At 34.5% G+C, this 19,583-nt stretch overlaps 1 protein-coding gene across 7 annotated transcripts; it reads right to left on the bottom strand.

Annotated features, from left to right (window-relative positions):
• Positions 1–10,918: 10,918 nt before the first annotated feature.
• Positions 10,919–18,581, bottom strand: LOC120258412. 7 transcript variants are annotated; one of them, XM_039265805.1, is made up of 5 exons: positions 18,382–18,568; positions 16,375–16,958; positions 16,059–16,118; positions 15,445–15,962; positions 10,919–13,440 (listed from the first exon to the last, which is right to left on the bottom strand). In XM_039265805.1, exon 5 carries the CDS (start codon positions 13,271–13,273, stop codon positions 11,057–11,059), a length of 2,217 nt encoding a protein of 738 aa, XP_039121739.1. In that variant the 5' UTR covers positions 13,274–13,440; positions 15,445–15,962; positions 16,059–16,118; positions 16,375–16,958; positions 18,382–18,568; the 3' UTR covers positions 10,919–11,056. The 7 variants fall into 7 exon arrangements, 6 of the variants coding, with proteins under 6 accessions (XP_039121739.1, XP_039121737.1, XP_039121736.1 ...); XM_039265803.1 differs by having other exon boundaries at positions 15,445–15,590; positions 15,666–16,958; XM_039265802.1 differs by having other exon boundaries at positions 15,445–15,590; positions 15,686–16,958.
• Between the last annotated feature and the right edge of the window lie 1,002 nt (positions 18,582–19,583).

Here is a 19,583-nt window from a genome sequence, read left to right as displayed (position 1 = left end):
TCTTATTACCTAAATATTGAATAAAATAAAATATTTCATGGAAAAAGGGATTATTCTACATTGCTTTATTCTTGGATTGGAGAACAGTTTGCACCATCTATTGGTATTATTGAACAACTTTTGCTAGATGCTTTTTTATTTTATAATTGGAATAAATTTAATTTATTGGCGTTTTTAATACCGAAAGAAACTTATGTTCTTATTATTAACTTTGTTTAATTGTTTAAAATTATCGTGAATTGTATAATAAAATTATTTAATGAAATCTCAACCTTAAACTTGTTGCATAATCTCTAATTAATCAGACTTGTCAAAATAATTAATTTAAATCACATAAAAGTAAATATTCCAACATTCACTACCAAAATATTCTAGTTGTCTTGTTGTTGGGCCTCACAGGCCCAAAAACTCATGGAAAGAAAATGTTGGGTTTGGACCAGATCAATCCTAATTGTTGTCCAAAAGATGGGCTGGATTGTAAGTGCTTATTTTCAATAATTAATGTATCTTCAAAAAAAATCAAAGAATATTTATTTATTTTTTTAATCTCTGATTTTCAAGGATTAAAAATAACTATCTTGATTTATCATTATTTAATATTTAATCAGCAGACAATTTGAAGACTAGCATAGGAAATCAATTGAATAACCCTTGGAGTACACTCCATATTAAGTGAACAATAGAAAAATATTAAAGGAGTGTACTAGTAAATAGTATTCTCATGTGGGTTAGTTAACAACTCTTTAATTTCAACTTAATTAAAAACAATGAATTATTAGAGAGAGATAAACTCAAATAATTGATGCTGCTACTACTACTACTACTACTACTTTACTAGTACTAGTACTACTACAATACTTACTACAAGTCCACAACTACTACAAAAAGAAAGAACAAACTAAAAAACCGGAGTAGCATGTGAGAATTATTATTTGCAATGAAATGAGGGTCATAAATTGGAGTTTTGAAGAATGATACAAAGAGTACCAACTTGGAATTGGTCCCCTCTTTTCAGCACTAAGTCTTAACAGTGACCTTACTCCATCCCTGTCACTCCATTGCTAGACAAATGTGACACCATTCCCTGCTCCTCATCTACATTCATTCACTCATAAGATCTCATGCACAGAGACATCACCAACAGTTGTTTCTCATCATATATATATTTTTCCTCTCAATTTTTAAAATTATATATATATGTGTGTATAAAGTTAAGGATGTATTATTGTGATAGATGGAGATTTCAATGAAAGAGAGAGGATGCATGGCATTGAGTTGTCATCTTCTTGATAAGCAGAGTTATATCCAATGGGCATCTCCATTCTTATCAGTATTCAGGTCCAACTTAACTCTTCATTGTTGACTGAAATCTATCACCATCTTGGCAACATATGAAGCAAAGAAAAGGTTTGGTCATTGAGAGAGAGCCTCTCTGTGTTTTCTGACACTTTTGTTACTACTGAAATTATTAGTGTTTTCATCAACAGACAGGACCACAAGAGGTTTAAAACAGTTTTTCAGAATCTGTTTTTTTTTTCACCTAGAATATTAAATTACTTTATATTGCATTAAAAAAAAAGTTAGTAATAAAATTCAGTGGTGGAGATTTTGAAATATGATTGATAGATTGTAGACAAAGAGACCATGTCAAAGCAAGACACAATCATTTTCAATTCTGATGAGAAATTCAAACTGGCAAGAAATGGGCCCAATTTTGGCTTCAAAATCTTGCTTTACTTTGGTACAAATTCTCAATCAAATTGATTCCAAGCACTAGAACACATGATCAAGTTATATGAACAATCAAATTGATTCCAAGCTTTAGAATTTGGAAAGGAATCTATCAATCAAATCCTTTGATCAAACAGTTATTAGACACACCATACCAAACTATGTTTTTTCATCAATTCAATCTCCTTTTCTTTTTAATAAATAGCCAAGTGAACAGAAAATATATATATATATACAGATATATATATATATATATAATTATTAAAGAAACATAATTGATTAGTAAACAGTTAAGAGTGGACCATTATATTGAGAAAACAGATTTGGAATTATAGATGAATGGTCGTACATGAAACAAGGAATAAAATAAAATGAAATAAAAGAAAAGGGAGCAAGAAAACAAGGCATGCTTGTTTAGGGGTTTTGTTAATCATGGGGGAAAAGAGGGACAACCACCATGGGATATAATTGATTAATTTTGTACTAATTGTGGTGATTAAGATAAGATGGTTGATATGACAAGTGGGGTTTTATAGAAAAAGCAATGGGTACCATCATTGGGTTCGTTGTTGTTTGTCCAAGTTAAAGCCATAACTGCTAACCTAGACCCTAACTCTAACCCTAACCCTAACCCTAGTTTCTTTTTCTTTTTTTTTTTTGTTAAAGTGACCCAAAAATCACATTCAATCTCATCTTTTTAAAAGAGGCTCACCAAGATATTAATAGAGCCGAATAGATGGTGAATTGAACTATTTAAACCCATTATCTTTTTCATAATTTGCCTCTTGTCTCCCAAGCTTTGATTTAATCAATTGCATGATGTAATTTATGTTGAAATCAGTTACTACCATCTGTTTTTTTTTGGTCAAACATCTAATCATCTTTTGCACCATATCACATTTCTAAATCATAATTTAATTAAAATTTAAAAATACATTAGTAATGATTTTACTCTTGTTTCATAGATCTGTATGTATATAATCTCATATAATACTAATTCAAGAAATAATAAAGTTGAATTTATATATAATCAAAATACACATAACTACAGTTTAAAAAGATAAAATTTAAAAAATATATTATAAATTTATAATAATTTTAAGATAAAAATGAACGTGACAAAAGAAATAAATGGCTATTTAAAATTACCAAAAATCTTCTTTCGGTGGTCTAAATGGAAGTTTGATAATGGCTCAAATTTGAATTTTTACACCCAATCCATGACTTGGGTGCTCTCTTCTCCAATGGTTTTTAAGAGAGTAGGTCAAGGGTTTTAATAGTTGAAAATAGCAGCATATACACATATCAGATATGGTTGTCAACTTAGTTTCTAAATCAACATTTAATATACGCTAACCCCCTTTACTCATACATTTCAGATAAAATTTTGAAAAACTCCTTCATTCATAAATCATAAATTATAATCATTAACACCCATTGCATGCCGACGGTTTACAATTCATATCCCCAGCCAATACTTTAAAATCTCAATTAATTTTCACATCAATATGTATTTATTTCTGCATTAATTTTGGAAATTATCATTTCTATTTTTCTTCATTTAAAAAAAAATAAATAGTAAATAAATAAAAAAGGTGGGTCACTCGGCGGAGTTGTACTAAAATTCTTTTCCGTCGGCGGAATCCGTAATCCCACCACCCGGTTTTGTCGCGGGAGATCCCACCTGCTCCCGTGCCTGACACATCACGTGACGAGTCATGCGTCCTACCTTGCCACGTGTACACAACTTCAGTCGTCCACTTCCCAACCCTGGGCCCACTCTCATCACCCCCATCTAACGGTTCACTTCACCTCGCCTTGTCCATACCCTCAACCATCATCGTTCACAACTCATCCAATGGCTGTGATTTTAAGTACTGGTTCACGGGACCACTGACACGTAGGACCCAGTTGGCGCGTCTCAGGATCATCTACCAGTAGAGATGGCGACTTTGTACTCCTACTCGGACAGAGCCAGACTGCACTCGGTCAAAAGAGGGTATTACCCTCTTTGGACCGCAAATGACGGTACGATGCACGTTAGTTTTTGAGCTGAGTACGGGTCGGGATGAGGGTATGCCCCTACCCTCACCCTGCACTCTTACCCCTTACCTGTTGAAGAGGGATGCGGGTAAAACCCGCATCTGCATTCTTACCCTCTCATATATATATATATATATATATATATAATTTTTATAAAACTAAACATTTACTCACAATTTACTCAATATCTATTTTTCATAGTGATTAATTTAAAATAATACTTTCAAATTTTTCTCTTAATATATTATTTTTAAATTTTTATTTAATTTCTATATTTATATTTGATAATATTATCAAAATTGAATTTTAGATATATATTAAGAATCATAATTAAATTAAAAAATAAACAAATATAAAAATTATAAGAACATCATGAAAAATAAGATACTAATAAAAAATCAATTGGATATAACTTATGAGAATTACTTATAATGTTTTTTATATTCAAAATATTACTAGATATTTATAAAATTTGAAGCTATATAAAATATAAATAGTAGATATATGAAAAAATTTTAAACAAAAACCAAGATGGTTAAACATGAACAAAACAAAAGGTAGAGTTACCATTGAGTCCTAAATAGACGTCATTTTTATGTGATTATATAATTTAAGATAAATGAAATATATATCAACTCAGTAATTTTTGAATTTATGGATGTGTTTAAAGATTGTAATATGATGTATAATTAATTTTTTATTATTATTTAAATTTAATTCGATAATTTGAACAATCGAGTAAAGTGGGACTGGCGGTATACCCGATCTGCGCGGTAAGGGTAAGGGTATGATTTTTTCTACCCTGAAGGGTACGGGTAAGGGTACGGGTATGGGAGTGAGGGGTGCAGACGGGTAGGGTTTTGACATACCCTACCCATACCCTACCCGTTGCCATCCCTATCTACCAGCTTTTCTTTTAGATTGGTGGGTCCCAAAGTCCAAGTGATCTGCAGTCCATGTGGGCCCTCTGTTGTCAATCAGACCTAGCTGTGTCATCTCTCTGCCATGTGGATTTTAATATATCTTTAATTTTTAGGTAAATAAACTCGAATATATATATTTTTTTATTTGTTTCTGTTTCGGTAACTCTGCCTCAAAAAATTACGATTTATTTGTCTAAACGTAAAAAAAATTAAGATTTAATTATATGCATTTAGTTTTTATTACAATCCGATCAGCCAGGTTTTATATTTAATTACATGCTTTACTATAAATTCACTTGTCAAAATTTACGAGGTTTATAATATAAAAAACCACATATAATTACTGTTTTTATTGTAATAAAAAAATTAAATATAAGAAATAAAATTATAATTTATTTAAAACTAAGTAATCGATATCTTAAAAAAAATAGGGGATTATTTATGTTAGTTTAGCCAATTAACTTAAATTATAAGATATGATAAATAAAAAATATTATTATTATGAAATTAAATCATGGGTTTGGTGAGCACTCGGCCAGAACAAGCAAAGATTGATTGATGGGTCTGGCTACATCTTTTTTGTTATTCTCTATTATGAAATATTATGGAATTGAATTATTGATGAAATATTATCAAAGGAGCTATATTTCATATTTTTAAATTCTTAAAAAATTGATACTTTTCTCTTTTCCTATACTATTGAGCTAATAAAAGATACTTGGTCGGTGAAAAGTTGTATTATTATGTGTCCTTTGACAAATAATCTAATGATTGTTATTTGAAAACAATTTGTAAATTTTATCGATTTCGGTGCGAAATTAAGACACTGTATATTATTTATGAATTAAAAACCAAAATGTTCATATCCGTATTGTATTTATAATCTAATAAAATGAAATTACTTCAATCGTAAGTTAGTCTAAATTGGTAATTTATCCAAACAGATGCCTAATAATATATTAATATATTGTATATAATTATTAGAAATATTTGAAGAATAGAATTATCATGTTTTTAATTGGTGATGGTTAAATAAAAAAAATAAAAGCATCTAGATTGAACAACGGATATCATTTCTTATCTTTTTGATTTAATATAAAATTGATCACATGCTATTTGATTTTAATTGGATAAATGTAAATGTAGCGTTGAATACTCACAAAACAGCATTCGAGAAGTCACTCCCAACAATCAAAAGAAATTTTGATTTCGTGTAACTCATACTCACCATTTATGCAGGACCAAGTAGCTCACCCAATGATCCTTTCGAGTGCTACTCCTATAGTCAATTTTTGATGATGTATTCATGTTTATATTTTTCCTTGTTTTCAGGTTTTTTGTTGTGTTTTGAGCCTCCATCTCTGTTTCATGCTTTATTTTTTATATTAGTCTGTGTGGCTTTTGTCTATTTTGTATTTATCTTCAGTGAAAAATGATTTATCGATATTTATAAATAAATAAATAAATTACAAAATTAAATAATAAGATCAATTGGCATGATGAATTTCACGAGAAGATGTTTATTTCTCAACATGTAGCATATTTTGATTGAAAAATCAAGTCCAAGCTTGATATTCTGATAAATTATTCATCTTAAAACAATCTTTAATATAAAATATAAAATATAAATTAATTGAGTAAAAAAAAAAAAAGAATCCGCTCTCTAGCAAACGGCCAGGGATTAGATAGTACGGAAAAGAATCGGGAAAGTTTTGGCGGTCCCCACGCACCACAAGCCAAAAATAAAACTGTTTTAATAATAAATTAAATAAATTAATAAAATATAAAATATATTATAAAATTTTAATAGCTGCCCATGCAATCTTAAATTGAAAGATGAATTATATTTGGGTAGCAGCCACATAAACGGATATGTTGACTAGCGGTCTCATTGTGGTGCGGGCTCCACAGTCCACACATCCTCATCCTCTCTCTCTCTCTCTCTCTCTCTCTCTATATATATATATATATTGGTGACAACAACCCTCATTCTAGGAAAGTCAAAGATATACATAAATTATAATTATAAATTTAACAAGGATTTACATCCTCATCTTGAGTGGTATTTAGCAATCACACGCACATACACACACACACACATATATATATATATATAATTATAAATACATAATTTTTATTATATATATGGTGAAACATAAAACGTATGCCATTAGAAAAATATAAAAAAAGAAGAAACTGTGTTGGTATTTTTATAAATTTTGAGGGGTGGTGCAGATGAGCTTGAACGGTTTGGATTACATGAGTAATTTTTTGATTAACGATTTTATGATTTAAATTCCTTCACACATTGTTTATAAGGATCACGGTTCACTATCAATTGTGTATCACAATTTAACTGTTTATAGGGTTTTGTGCATCACATATGACAACCATTTGATTAGAAATGAAAGACGATATGTTAATATTCAAAATTCCTAACCGGTCATATATATACATATATATATATATATATATATTTAGAGAAAACAAGGGAATTAGAATCTACGGCGAGAGAGACGCTTGGACTTCAATAGAAAATTCAAAATAGTAGGATATTGTTTATATAAGTAATTAAAATAAAGCTTGCATCAAACGTAGACAATGATAATTATATAATACATTTAAATAAAATTTCAATAAATAAAAATAATTGAGTATATGTGAAATGTTTTCGAATGGAAAAGATGATGATGGGTTTTCAAACAAATAAATAATTAATGCCGACAACTTTTCACATGATTTAGTTGGTTATATTTAACATCACAATCTCCTCATTTGATAAATAATCAATTTAAATGAGTAATGTTGCTAGTAATCGATGACTTTGCATGGATGGAGCTAAGCTTTAATTATTCACCTCACCTCATGCATGCATATGCATTTCCTTTATTGATAGATTAAAGAATCTCATGAGCAGATTCAAAAATGCCTAATTTGATCAAATTCAATACATTTAATTTAATTTGTTTATGTTGCTAGTAACATGTAAAGTAAAATATTTTATATGTAAATAAATATTAAGTAAAACAATATTTATATTGCAGTATGTATGATCAGTGAGCAACATTGATGGATGTTAATATATACATACATGAATAGCTACTTGTATATATAATATATAATACCATTTCAACAATCATATGGTTGTTGCCACGGATCTATTGGTACACGGGTCGCCGATAGAGTTCTCACCGAGTGGTGAGAGTTCGATCTCCCTGATTGAGCGCATTTCGTGAGTCATGAATAGTAGCTAGCATTCTGAATTGCTCTACCACGCTGAACAAGTGCCTCGTCCCTCACTTATTCCACCGAACCTTATGCACGTCTCTGGGTCTCACAGGGATTGTGCTCTCAAAATTTTATTTTATTTTTAACAGGTAATTATATACTGGAATAAATAAATATATATATATATATATTTATTTATATATATATATATATAGACAAAGAAGGAAGAGTTGGTCTCTAATGAAATAATTTATCCAAACAGAAGAGAACAAAAAAAAAGTTATCTTAATTCTCTTTCATTCTTTTTTCCTGATCAGTGTTTTTCCTCAATCCAACATAGCATTGACTGTTTGAAAACCTGAGAGAATAAAACACAGGCACTGTTTGGGCCCATGCATGACAACATACATGTATAATAACACTGCACAAGTACCACAAGGCAAAACAACAGTAAAAAGATGAAAGCTACAGTGTTTGTGTGTGTGTGTGAGAGAGAGAGAGTAGAAGAAGACAGAGGATAAGAGAAAGAGAGAACCCCAACCACATTTGGTGTAGATGATTTCCAGAGAAAGTCCAAAGAGGAGGAAGATGAAATAAAACACAAAGGCCTCCAAGAGTTGGCTGGAAAAGGCAAAGAGAAGGGGCCACAAGAGAAGTTTAGGTTCTGGTGAAAAGCATTCTCTATATATGCATGTCTTCTTTTGCTAATAATCATAATTAATTATTATTATTATATACATATAAAGTATATGTCTATATCTCTCTCTAAATATGGTTTTTTGACTAATAAAATGATTAAGTGGAGGAAAGATCTCTCCTACTCCTCTTGTAGCTCACTTTTCTCTCTAGTTTTCTCTCTCTCTCTCTTTAAGCACACCACACAAACAAACACATACACTGAGAAAAAAGAAAAGAGAAAGTAATCCTCGTTTGGTGAGAGGTCAGTATTTGTTTAGCATCCCCTTGCCGACAGCAGCCAATGTCCTTCCCCACCCTCTCCCAAGGGCATTTTGGTCATTCCAATTCTCCCTAATCATCTTCGTGGGAGAATTTCTTACACTATATATTATATGAAAATAAGATTCTCTCCCTATTTATAATAGAGTTCTGTTTAAGAAGAAGATATTTACTTTATGGAAACTGTAGTGAAACCAAATAATTTTTTTTAATATAAAAAATGCTAAACTATATGAGAAATATGTAAAATAATATAGCAATATAAGTATATATATTTTTTATTCAATAATTTTTTTATTAAACAAAAAAATAAAAAAATTGTATGTATAAACCAACTAATATTTGGTTTATTCATCGTCAGATCAAGTCTTTTGTGTACGAGTGCAAATGGCTCATTGAGTACACTAATTTAAACCTCAACCTGCTTTAAAGTTTAAAGTGAAGATATAAATGTTGTAATTTTTTTTTTAAGCAATAACACAAATGACAAATAAGTATAAAGATAGACTCAAAAATTAAATTATAATCTAAGAGACTCGAATTCGAAACTTCTCAATCACAAATATAGGGTAACTAACAATGGATTAACCATGGTTTTTTTGTAGAGCTTTTATTTGAATTTCTCGCTTGTGTCCACTTGTAACATGTAATTTATTCATATTTATAAAATAAATAAATAAATTATTGCATGTATAACATGAATTGGAAGGGAAGGAACAACCCAAATAACACATGAAGTAGTTGAGTATTTGGTTATTCCTACACCTAGATATATTCATATTTAATTTTAATTGTGGGTTGTTTGTCAAATACTGATGACCAATATCAAGAATACTGTGCATACATAAAGACATGTGACTAGACCCTAATTTGAACAGAAAGTCACCTACTAACTGCTACCACTACTGTCTATTCAATCCACACATTGAAAGGCAGGATTTATAGTGTGTGCACTGTGTGCGTATATGTATATATTTATATATATATATATATATATATATCTAGATAGATAAAGAGAGAAAGAGAGTAGCTATTTAATTAAGAAGGTTTGGTTTTGGTTATCTTTGCCCCAATAAGTAAGCGAAGTTTGTAACAAAAAAGAAGGATGGACCCAGACGCATTCCATCTCATATGATGGCTGTGGTGGTGTTGGACTTTTTAACACCCCTCTCCACATCAAATGTCTCCTCTCTTTGAAAAGATTCCACTTTCTTCATGTATCTCTTTCTCTCTTTCTCTATAACATATTTATATATATATATATATATCACCATGTTTTATATTTGAATGGATACTAGGCTTCCACGCATGCATGTCTTAAAAGTTATACTTGTTGGCAAAGATTTGATTAGGTAGTATTTGAATTGAATCTTTGGCCATCCTATCTCTTGAATTGCATACATTAGTAATACATACAACTGTAGAGTATAGATATATAGAGTATAATTAGATTAGAGTGTATATATATATAACATATGTTAAATCAATGAGAGAGAAGGAAGCAGGAGTCAGTGCAGAGAAAGCAATGGTTTGAAGCTGTTGGAGTAACGCTGTCTGAGCATCTTAGCCGACAAGTTCACAAAGCAGAGGTCCTTCAAAGAAAGAGCTTGGTAAACAATCATGGGGAGTGAGAGAGAGAGAGAGAGAGAGAGAGAGGGAGGGAGGCGCCATTGCTGAGGGTTTTGCTCTCTAGGTCTCCCAGAGTTGATGGGAAAGAAAGGTTTGAAGGACCACAATGGAGGTTGACGTCCACTGCTTTCTTGGTGGGCCTTTCTTCAGATATCACAACAAAAGTTAGTGAGAGAAAGAGTATTGCAGAGCAAGTGAGAGAAAGAGTGAGAGATGATGATGTGCTACAAAGATCTTTGCTTGTATTTGTTTTCAATATATTTCCGAGGTTGACCGTTGTTGGCTGCTACCAAACTGAATTGAAAAAACTTCGGTTTTTTGTTCTTCATCATTCATCATCATCATCTTCTTCGTGTGGAGTATGAATTTAGAACCAAAATGCTAACAACACACTTAAACCAGAGAAAAACTCGTTTGGAAAGAATTATGACAATACTACAAATGCAATTCTTAAAAAAAAAAAAACAGGCAATAAGAAGAAGATGATGAATAAATCAAAAGTTTTTTTTTTTTGGGAAAAAAATGTTACACTGATCAGGAGCTAGCTAGACATCCATGAAAGCCTCATTGAGTACATCATCCTCTCTTTCACTGGCAAAGAGCTCAGCGTCTTTATCTTCCTCACTGGAAAAATCCCGCCTTTCCAGCTTTGAGTGTGCTGCTACAAAGATCATCTTTTGTATTCGATCAATGGCGGTCCGGGATGCCGGCGGTGCATGCGTGGTGGCTAACCGGAGAAGTGAAGGATTACTCTTGAAGCTGCATGAAGTGCAATGGAGGAAGATAAGTCTGACAGCCACCTTCCCTAGTGATTTGAACTCGCTTAGGCATGTCTCCCACACCAACCGGCTGCTCGTCGGGTTGGCGATTCTCATCTTTCCGGTCATCGGATCAGGTTGCTTCATCTGCACAGCTTGAGCATAGAGAGGATCCAATCCCTCTGATCTCCACTTCATCAGCTCCATGAGAGCAATGTGAGCCTCCTCAGGTGAAACTAACCGAGTTATCAACTTGTCCACATCCTTCTCCTGCTCCGACGTCAAGCACTTGAACGGCGGCAGGTACTTCCCGCTGGCGTCCTTGATCAAGTACAACGGGTCAAGGATGAAGGCTGCTGACCATGCCGGGTGGTAGTTCTTCTTGAACCTTTTCTCTATCACCTTGTCGGCAACCCCATGATCAATGCTGAACTTTGAGCACCATTGCTTCACTTTTGACCGTAAGTCATCCCATAATGGTAGACATTGTCCGAGCAATGGCCGCTCGGTTTCCAACTCCGCAGCCATGGACTTCACTACCTTGACGAGGGAAAGCACGGCTTCTAATTCATTCCAGAGTCTAACGTCTCGGATCATCTCGGAGAGCTCTCGAGCGGTGGAGTCTTCGGCGCACGCTAGCTTGTAGTTCTCATCGTGAACCACCGATTGTAGGGGCCGGGCGTTGCCCATTACGTCCTCGAACATAGCGAAGATAGGGTCGAAGTCGTGCGAGGATTCGGATTGGCGAGGTGGCACGCGGAGGAGGCCGGAGTGGTCGAGTTCTTGGAGTTGGTACTTGTGGAAGAGGACGCGAACCTGAGACTCAGAGTTGAAGAAAGATGCGAGCTTGGAGCAGTTGGCGGCGGCGGAGTGGAAGAGAGGGAGCTCGCGGGCGAAGTCCTTGAGAAGGCTGCGGAGAGCCTGAAGCTGGCAAGGGATGTTGATCATCCACTGTTTCCGGTTCTCAAGCTCACGCAAGGCCTTGTTCTTGAACCGGTCGGCGATGATCCCCACACAACGTTGCTCCAGCCCGCCGGCGCAAAGCCCAGTGACGGCGTCCCAGAGGATCTCCTCCGCGTACTTGGAGGGCACACGAGGGTTGTGGACGAAGACTGTGTTGCAAAAGAGGGTAGTGCCGTTGGGGAGGTTGGCGGTGAGGCTGACGACGGGGTCGGCGGCGGGGAAAGGTGGTTTCCAGCCATGAGAGGCGAGCTGGAAGAAGAGCGCGTCGCGGAGACGAGCATCGGAGTCGAGGCGGGCCTCGTCGAAGCGGGAGTCCAAGAGAGGGCCGGTGAGGTCGCGGGGAGAGATGGGAGGAAGGCCGACCTGGTGTAGAAAAGATCGGAACTTTGGGTGGGAGAGAGCGGAGAGAGACACAGCTCCACAAGACTCGTGCACCCAATCGGCGAGCAACGCCATCGCCGTATCAATCTGAGGCTTCGAAAGCGCAGGACCAGGAGAAGCCTTCGGACTCTTAAGCCTCTTCACGCTGGCTTCAAACATCTCCAGAGCGCTGAGATCCTCCTTCCCGCCGGAAAGCACAAGTTGTTGTTGCGGCGGCGGAGGTGGTGGTGGTGGCGGTGGGGGAGTGGAGGAATACGAAGAAGGATCGACGAGAGCGAGCGGGGAGACATGGAAAGGAGGGGAGCGCTTGCGAGAGTTGGGAGGCGGGGCGATAGAAGAGATTGGACGAGGGTGAGGCGAAGGCGAAGAGGAGAAGTTGGGGCACGTCCCACGCTTGAGATGCTCGGAGGCGGTGCGTGATGGGTTGGACGCCGAGAACAAAGCGTCGCAGAGCAAACACCGTAGCTTGACGGCCTTGGCGAGGCCGGTGTCGGTGTTGCGAACGAGGATGGGTTCGAGGTGTGCCCAGTACCACGCACCCTTCCCTTTGATCGCCTTCGTTCGCACCATCATCAACCCTTCATATCTCTTGCTCGCCGCTCTCACCGCCGCGTCTTCCACCGTCGCAGTCGAGGACGATGCGTTGTTGGCAGTCGCCATGAAAGCAAAACCCGAAGAAAAGAAAAATTCTTTTTTTTCTCTTTAGTGTAGCTGGTGGTGGAGTGGGAAGGAGCTGCTCCACTCCTTGCGTTTGATTCGCCGACGGCGGCGCATTCAACCGGAGATGGCCGCCGGCGGCGGCCATTGATGGCGACCACCCATGAAAACTAGAAAAAAGAAGAGGGAGGGTTGTTTGAGTTTCCAATAAGAAATAGTATATGAATTTTTCTCACCTCTCTTTCTCTTTCTTTTTCCTTGGTTTTTTCACAAGAGACTTGTTAATCTTCTATTCTATAGTCTTACAAAGTCTATATACTAGTCTCTCTTTTGTTTTTTTTTTCTCTCTCTCTCTCTCTCTCTCTCTGTGTTTTCCTCTCTGTATGTCTGTCTTCTTCCTGGCTCTCTGGCTCACACTTGCTTCTTTTTAACAAAGGGCTTTGTTTGTTGTGGGATTTAGGTGTTGGAGAGAGAGAGGAGGGGTTTGAAGGCTAAAATAATTCCTACTTTTTGGCTCTAGCTGCTCATGTGCCTCTTTCTTAATATTATTCTTAAGAAGAGTAGCAGTGGTAGTAGTGTAGAAGAGGAGGCGGAGAAGAGGAGAAATGAAGTAGATAGAATATAAAGGAAAAAAGAAGAGAAGAGGGCAAACCTGTAATTTTAAGAATCACTACTCATCATTTCTCCCCTCTCTGGTCTTTACCCAGCTTTGACTGGAGGTTTCATATTTATTTATGTAAATAAAAATTAATATTTTAAAATCTAAATTTTTGTTTTTTGGGTTAAAACTTAAAACCAGCTAAGAGCTTATATATAGGGTCAAAAACAGAGGGGCTAGATAGTCATACTTGGACAAATATTGAAAGACAATTAGACACATGCAGTGTATGTAGACTATAACTTTCTCAGCCTCTCTTCTTTAGAAAGCATCTGTACAAAGAATACTACATTCAGGAAGAAGAATTGAACGTGTTAAATGATACTTTTAAATGTTTTCATTCCTCAAGATGTCCAAATCCATCCACAACTACTTTTTTATTAATCTTCTTTTCTCATTGCCTTATTCATCAGCATGATTTTCCATTATATCTTAATTTATGTGATTATAACATCACGTATCTTTTTCTCACTTAAAGTGATGGAGAAAAATTGGGAGTATTAGGTCATAACCAGCGTTAGGTGTAGTAGTGGTTGTGGGTCTATGTGCTTTTGCCTAATTGCCTTGCCTTAGCTTAGTATTTAGTATTGCCTGCCTTTAATTATTTTCTATTATTATTATTTTTTAATATCATGTTAAATGCATTCAATTCAAATTTCAAACCAAAAACCTAAGTTAATAATGCGTCATGTTTGCATATAAATATAAAAAAGATATCCAACCATTTTTCATAGTATTCATTTTTTTTTTAATGGAGTGGTCACACACCTGCCCCACACTTAACCTTTTTCTAAATGTCTATCACCTTTCCCAATTCCATTTAAACCACAATTGTAATTAATCCAAAGCCTTGTCCTCATATAGGACTTGGCACATGAATTTCTCATCCCAATGCCATCAAAAGCTTACTAAAATAGTTGGTTAAGAGCTTTTACAGTATAGACTACAATAACTAAACCCAATGAAGTGGTGAAACAGTGCAAGTGTGTAGTGGAAAAGGAAGGAAAGGAGTTCTTTGTTTGGCTATGTATCCTTTCAATCAAAAAGCTATAAAGAGACAGAATGTATGTATATATATATATGTGTGTGTGTACATGTACGCTCAGTATAAGTTTCATGATTTTGATGATGACCTGCAAATCAAATGCAGTACAAGGGACCACAAATGCAGCATTCTTGATCAAAAGTTCGGCACGTATCGAGAGTCAGTCTAAACTCTGATATTTTGCTGGACAAATAATGCAATGCATGAATCATGGCACTTGATTTATCTTTGATGCAGTCCTTGTTAAAGAGAAGCAGGCAGTAGCAGCAGGAATAAGAGAATGATCACTTGCATGTGTAAACTCTAAACCAAGCAAGCATTAAGAAAATACAATTTCAGGTTTTTCGATCTTGAAGCACAATAAAAAAAAAAAAAAGAAAAAAATGATGCCATTTCTGCAGAGTGAATTGCAGTAGCATCAATGGGATCAGCTTTAATTGCAAATGTAAAAAAGGATGTGCAAGCTTTTACCTTGATTGAGAGTGAAAGAAAGGTAGAGCCTGCTAATTCTTTGATCGTGGACCGCGGTGACTTGGTGTATAGGCACATGCGCTTCGTTTGAGATGTAGACCTACCAAATGTATTTCTCCTGGTGGGCCAAAAACCACCTTTGCTGCCTGATAAAAGAATCAACATCATGAAAAGCTCACAAGTTTTTTTTTTTCAAAAAAGAAAAAGGGGGGAAAACAAACAAAAAATTGATGGTGTCAACATTGTTATTGGTGTATGATATGCTGGTGGGAGGCATCCTCCTGTTTGGCGTGGAACCAACTTTGCACTTTTCGTATGCCTTTAGTTGTAGTTTGCTTCATGAACCACAGGCATTTATCAAGTTCAACATCAACCAGCTACTCCCTGGTCCGCAAATAAAACTCATCAAAGTAGAGAGCATGAGGATTTTGATGTGTATAAACATTGATCAGTTTCTCATGGAGTTCGATCAATCATAGTGATAAGTAAAGAAAATGGTGGTTGTTGCTGAAATAGAACTGCATCAGTATAACTTCATCATCACCATTTCAGGTTGAATATAACATGCAGAAATATATAATAATGAAAGCCAAACCAAAAGGGGTATTGCATACAATGACCGCTGCTGATGCAACAATGTTCCATGAGTTTCACCTGGAGAATATGAGAAACACCTGGAAAAAATGGAATAAACTTGTGTAAAACATTAAAAAAAAGCAGCCTATGACTTTAATGGATGCCAATCTTTGAAGGGTAACAAGTTCCTTTCAACGGAGATCTTGTTCAGCACTTTTCATATTTTTGGTAAATCAGGTTCTTCCGGTTGTGCATAATGTATGATAACAAACAATCATGAAACCATCGATGTGATGGCTTAAGAGAAAGGCGATACTAAAAAATAAATGTGTGGTGTAAAAAGGAGAAACCAACCAGATATAAAAATGCTTTGCTTTTATATGCTTAAAACAGCACAATCAAGCATGTGAGGTGGAAATGTACATGTCTGGCCAATGATGGTGCAAACCTATTGCTACGTTAAGTCATAGTTAGCCATCCTTCCAGAGCACTGAGACCAAGTCCTGTTTGCAAAATACAAAATTTTCTAATTTCACCATATATAAGAACATCACTAAACTTTCCAAACTACAAGATTACATTATGAGAAATCATCACTTGATTTCACAAGAAAAAGCTTAAACTTCCAATCAAACTTCAGAGTTGAGATTTCCTCATCTTCCAGGAAGAGGCTGTGAGTATGATAAACTTACCAGGTGTTTGGTCCAATATTAAGACTGAAAAGGTAGCGATTGATTGCCTCATCACCAGAAGAAAAAAATGTTCCTCTTTTTGCTGCGATTGGTTGAGTTACATGACTTGCTACAAAGCAATCACTCAACAGATGTGAAATTGGCATCGATCCTCCTCAAAGAGAGCACATATTGAATACTTTATAGTTTCCATGTCCCGAACTATTGTACATGGAGCCAAATTTCCCAAAATTTATGTCAAGCCACCTGATAAAACATACAATAAATCAGTAAATCATTAAATACAGAATTGAAATTCAGTAATGATAATGTTGCAGCAATATCAACAAGGATTTTGTCATGCCACTTGATTAGCGAAGTTACAAACATTGAAAAGAGTGGGAAAAGGCTCCATTTCAAGCATACGATGGCACAGCATGTCAACATAACCTTTAACAAAAGTCTAAAGATTCAGAAGTAGAACAGATGGATGTAACTGCAGACACTTACATTTTCTTATGTGACAGTTGAGATAAGATAGTTAACAATATTGAATTTGACATATTTTTCCCAAATTTGGTAGAGCAATCCTTAGGCCATAGTAATTGGAACAATGACCATTTTATTTTAGACAAGGGAAGATGCTTGTGGTTTTTGATAACATTGTATAAAACTAAATAAGATGAAAAGAACACAAGGAGGTAGTGGGATAAAAATGACTCATAAAGCATTGTGTTTTCATGTATCCTTACTCAAAATCTAAACTTATTTGATATTTTCTTCCCATTGAATCCAGGAAAAAATCTATTTCAGGCTATTCAATAAGCAGGATGGATAAGGGATTTCCAATAGTTACTTTTTATTAGCGTCCTCATTTTTGAAAATCAGGAAGCAGGAGTTGTTTGAGGTTTATCACCTCATACAGCACTACCAGATAAGTATAAATTTGTTGGCATTGTATGAGGAATCTATACATATATATATATATATATATATGAATGAAGTGCCAAACTTATTCGACTAGTCAACAGTCCAAGCCATGAGTCTCATGACTACATGCATATACATAATGTGAACAAGAACAGCCAATTGAAATCAAGTTCCAAATTCTGAAGATGTATTTTGTAAGGAAAATTCCAATCTTTTGTTTGCGTTGCTCATAGTATTCATTTTCACCAGAAATAACACATGTTCATCTGTTGCTAGGCAAAAATATAATCTTTTCAGTTGTTCTATGAACTAATGTGAGAAGTTACGCAAAAACTGATCCCATAATGCAGTTATAATCAAATAGACTTTGTGAACTTTCTACTGAAATCCTAAGCATTTGTTCATTCAACTTGATTGATGCTAAGCATCACTCTAGTGGTAAGATTGAATTTTGAAGTTACAAATGATAAGAACTAAGGTAGTAACAGTAGACAACTCGAGTTCTTTAACAATACCGCTACAGTTGAATTAAAAAACTAATAACAAAAAATATTTGGTCAAGTTTTTTTATCCTCATTATCATCCCAGCAATCTGATCTGGGTTATAAAGCAACACTTGAAACTCATATGCATGTCTTCAATGGCACAATCCATTGATTCAATACTTAAATTTTATATCCGAAATCAATCGGATTCTTCAATCATTATGCAGTTCAGACATTGAAACAGGAAATAAACATTGAGAAATGATATCACTGACCTTTCAGGAGCCAAAACTGGAGCAAAATTTGTGCTACTCGCCGGAGAAGATGAGAATAAGAAGAGAAGCGAGGCACGAGGAAAGCTATGAATTTGGGAGATCCTCGGAGATGCCGGGATAGCCTACAAAGCCACAGCTTAAAGACAACGATAGGGCTTACAAGAGAGGAAGACGAGGAATGAATTTTTCACAAAACCCCTTTTTTTTCTTTTTTTCTTTTTATAATCTCAATCAATTTATAATAAAAAAATAACAAGAAGAATTAAAACAAAATAATTGTATTTTTAATTTGCATGGTCTTGCCTTTCACCTTCACTTATTTCTAAAGTCTAATGCTACCCAATCAATCCACTGACTCTTCTAGCTTTAGAGAGGCCTTGGATGTTAAAAAGTGGACTTCATTTACTCAACTATTTATTCTTTTTTTTTTGTTATTTTTTTGTCTATAGTGGATTTGTTTTCTGATGATTGTTTTTCTCTTCTTTGTCTTGCCGTTCATTTTGTTTTGTCTATTTTTTTGGGTAATTTTTTTAATAAATTAATGATTTATTCACTTTATAAAAAAATAAATTTTAAAAAAATTTTAGTAACTAAAAATAATAAATTTTCAAATAAAATTAAATAAATATTGATATGAACATATGATTTAAAGTTTTAATTCAACCTGAATTTGTAACCAATACAGCAAACAAAAATATCTTACTCTATGTTATTAGAGTAAATAATGGTGGTCTCGCGTTCATTAATTAAATATATAATTTCATAAAAATTGCTCTATGTTATCAGATTTGAATATATAATTTATAGAGAATTTAAAAGTTTATTGTTGGATCAAGCATGAGTAATTTATTGAGCACTGTTAGACAGTTACATGTTGGATTTGGAATAAAAAATAATTTCCATATATGGACTAAAAGTGGATAAATTAACCTGATCAAACCTATATTTAATTTGTTTAATAAAATAGTATTATTGTAATTGTTTTCAAACCATTCATATCTCAAATTAGAGATGAGAAAAGCTAGAATGGACCTTTTCTTTTTTATTTATTACAAGCATGAAAGAGAATTAAAGGAAAATAAAAAGAGAGTGACATAGGACAAAAAGGAAATGACCACATGAGCTGTTAATTCCGAGCCAATTTAAATAAGGAGTTTATATCTTTACTGGGAAAAAAATAAATTCAAATCTTAGCTTGTAAG

This window comes from Dioscorea cayenensis, chromosome 4 (genome assembly GCF_009730915.1).
Source record: "Dioscorea cayenensis subsp. rotundata cultivar TDr96_F1 chromosome 4, TDr96_F1_v2_PseudoChromosome.rev07_lg8_w22 25.fasta, whole genome shotgun sequence".
Classification (NCBI taxonomy): Eukaryota; Viridiplantae; Streptophyta; class Magnoliopsida; order Dioscoreales; family Dioscoreaceae; genus Dioscorea; species Dioscorea cayenensis.
Note: the sequence above shows the minus strand (reverse complement) of the source record. Positions and strands in the feature narration are given on the sequence as shown.

Excerpts from the sequence above, each read along its gene's own strand:
- LOC120258412 (XM_039265801.1), bottom strand. The coding sequence starts at position 13,273 with ATGGCGACTGCCAACAACGCATCGTCCTCGACTGCGACGGTGGAAGAC.